General features: G+C 42.0%; 1 protein-coding gene across 1 annotated transcript in view; it reads left to right on the top strand.

The window, feature by feature from the left end:
• Positions 1-784: 784 nt before the first annotated feature.
• Positions 785-1,876, top strand: part of LOC118477956 (sodium/nucleoside cotransporter 1-like) — a gene marked incomplete at its 5' end in the record, with an annotated part of 3,130 nt that continues 2,038 nt past the window's right edge. The window contains 1 exon segment of the mRNA XM_035970732.1: positions 785-1,051. Within this exon segment, the coding sequence (XP_035826625.1) occupies positions 785-1,051 (267 nt within the window).

Genomic DNA, 1,876 nt, shown 5'->3' with positions numbered 1-1,876 from the left:
GTCTGTCTGTCTGTCTGTCTGTCTGTCTGTCTGTCTCTCTCTCTCTCTCTCTCTCTCTCTCTCTCTGTTTCTCTCTCTAACTGTACAACTGGCCTTCATCATGGGCAAGAGGTAAAGGTCATGAGAGAAATAAAATCAGATAAATGTCATGGGCCAGAAGTATGTCATGGGACAGAGATAAAAGTCATGATAAATGTCATGGGCAATATATAAATGTCATGATAAATGTCATTGGCCAGAGGTGTATATGTCATGGGCCAGAGACAAATGTCATTTGTCAGGGATAAATGTCGTGATAAATGTCATGGATCAGGGATAAATGTCATGGGTCAGAGATAACTGTTCCTGTCATGCTGTGTGTCAGGTGATGGCGTCGTGCGTGCTGTACCCAGTGGCCTATAGCATGGGCATTCACCCTGACGACTATCGCGTGGTGGGAATGCTCTTAGGCCAGATATAAATGTCCAAGGTCAGAGATAAATGTCGTGGGACAGAGATAAATGCCGCGAGAGAGATAAAATCAGATAAATGTCATGAGAGAGATAAAATAAGATAAATGTCATGAAACAAAGATACAATAAGATAAATGTCATGGGACAGAGATAAAGTAAGATAAATGTCATGGGTCAGAGATAAAGTAAGATAAATGTCATGAAACAAAGATACAATAAGATAAATGTCATGAGACAAAGATAAGATAAGATAAATGTCATGGGACTGAGATAAAGTAAGATAAATGTCATGGGTCAGAGATAATAACTGCTTCTGTAATGCTGTGTGTCAGGTGATGGCGTCGTACGTACTGTACCCAGTGGCCTACATCATGGGCATTCACCCCGACGACTGCCGTGCGGTGGGAATGCTCATGGGCTACCGGATCTTCACGGCCAACTTCGTGGCTTTCCTCAAGATGGCGGAGCTGAAGGGCAACAAGGCGGCTTACGACGGCTACATGTTGGCCACAAACTTCACGGGAGGCGTGGAGTACACTCGTGATGACGTCATTCTCTCCGGATTAAACGTCACGCTGAAAAATGGCTTTATTAGATATGTGGGTATTGTATTGTATTGTTGTTGTTCTTTCTATTTAATTTTTTTTTTGGGGGGGGGGGGGGTTATGTTGTTATTGTTCTTGATGTCTTTGTCATTGTTGTTGTTATTGTTATCATTATCTCATATTCAATACCCCCCCCCCCCCCCCTTCGTCGTTTTGTACTACACGTTAATCCGGGCAAACTATAACAGACAAACAATCACAGACAGTAGTGTACAACTTTATAATCTGTCTAAGACTAGCGTGTACAACTTTCTACTGTCTATGACTAGGGTGTATGATGACTTTCAGTCTCTATCTATGACTGGGGTGTACAACTTTCTATCTATCTCTGTCAATGACTGAGGTGTAGGCCCTACAACTTTCTATCTCTGTCTATGTCTTGAATGTACAACTTTTCTATCCCTCTATCACGTGGGGGTACAACTTTCTAAGATCTCTGTCTATGAATAAGGTGTACAACTTTCTGTCCCTGTCTATGACTGGAGTGTACAACTTTCTGTCTCTGTCTATGACTGGAGTGTACAACTTTCTATCTCTGTCTATGACTGGAGTGTACAACTTTCTATCTCTGTCGATGACTGGAGTGTACAACTTTCTATCTCTGTCTATGACTGGAGTGTACAACTTTCTATCTCTGTCTATGACAGGAGTGCACAACTTTCTATGACCTCTGTCAATGAATTGGATGTGCAACTTTCTACTGTCTATGACTAGGGTGTACAACTTTCTATCTCTGTCTACGACTGGAGTGTACAACTTTCTGTCTTTGTCTATGGCAGAAGTGTACAACTTTCTGTCTCTGTCTGTAACAGGAGTGTA

This window comes from Aplysia californica, unplaced genomic scaffold, assembly GCF_000002075.1.
Source record: "Aplysia californica isolate F4 #8 unplaced genomic scaffold, AplCal3.0 scaffold00315, whole genome shotgun sequence".
Classification (NCBI taxonomy): Eukaryota; Metazoa; Mollusca; class Gastropoda; order Aplysiida; family Aplysiidae; genus Aplysia; species Aplysia californica.
Note: the sequence above shows the minus strand (reverse complement) of the source record. Positions and strands in the feature narration are given on the sequence as shown.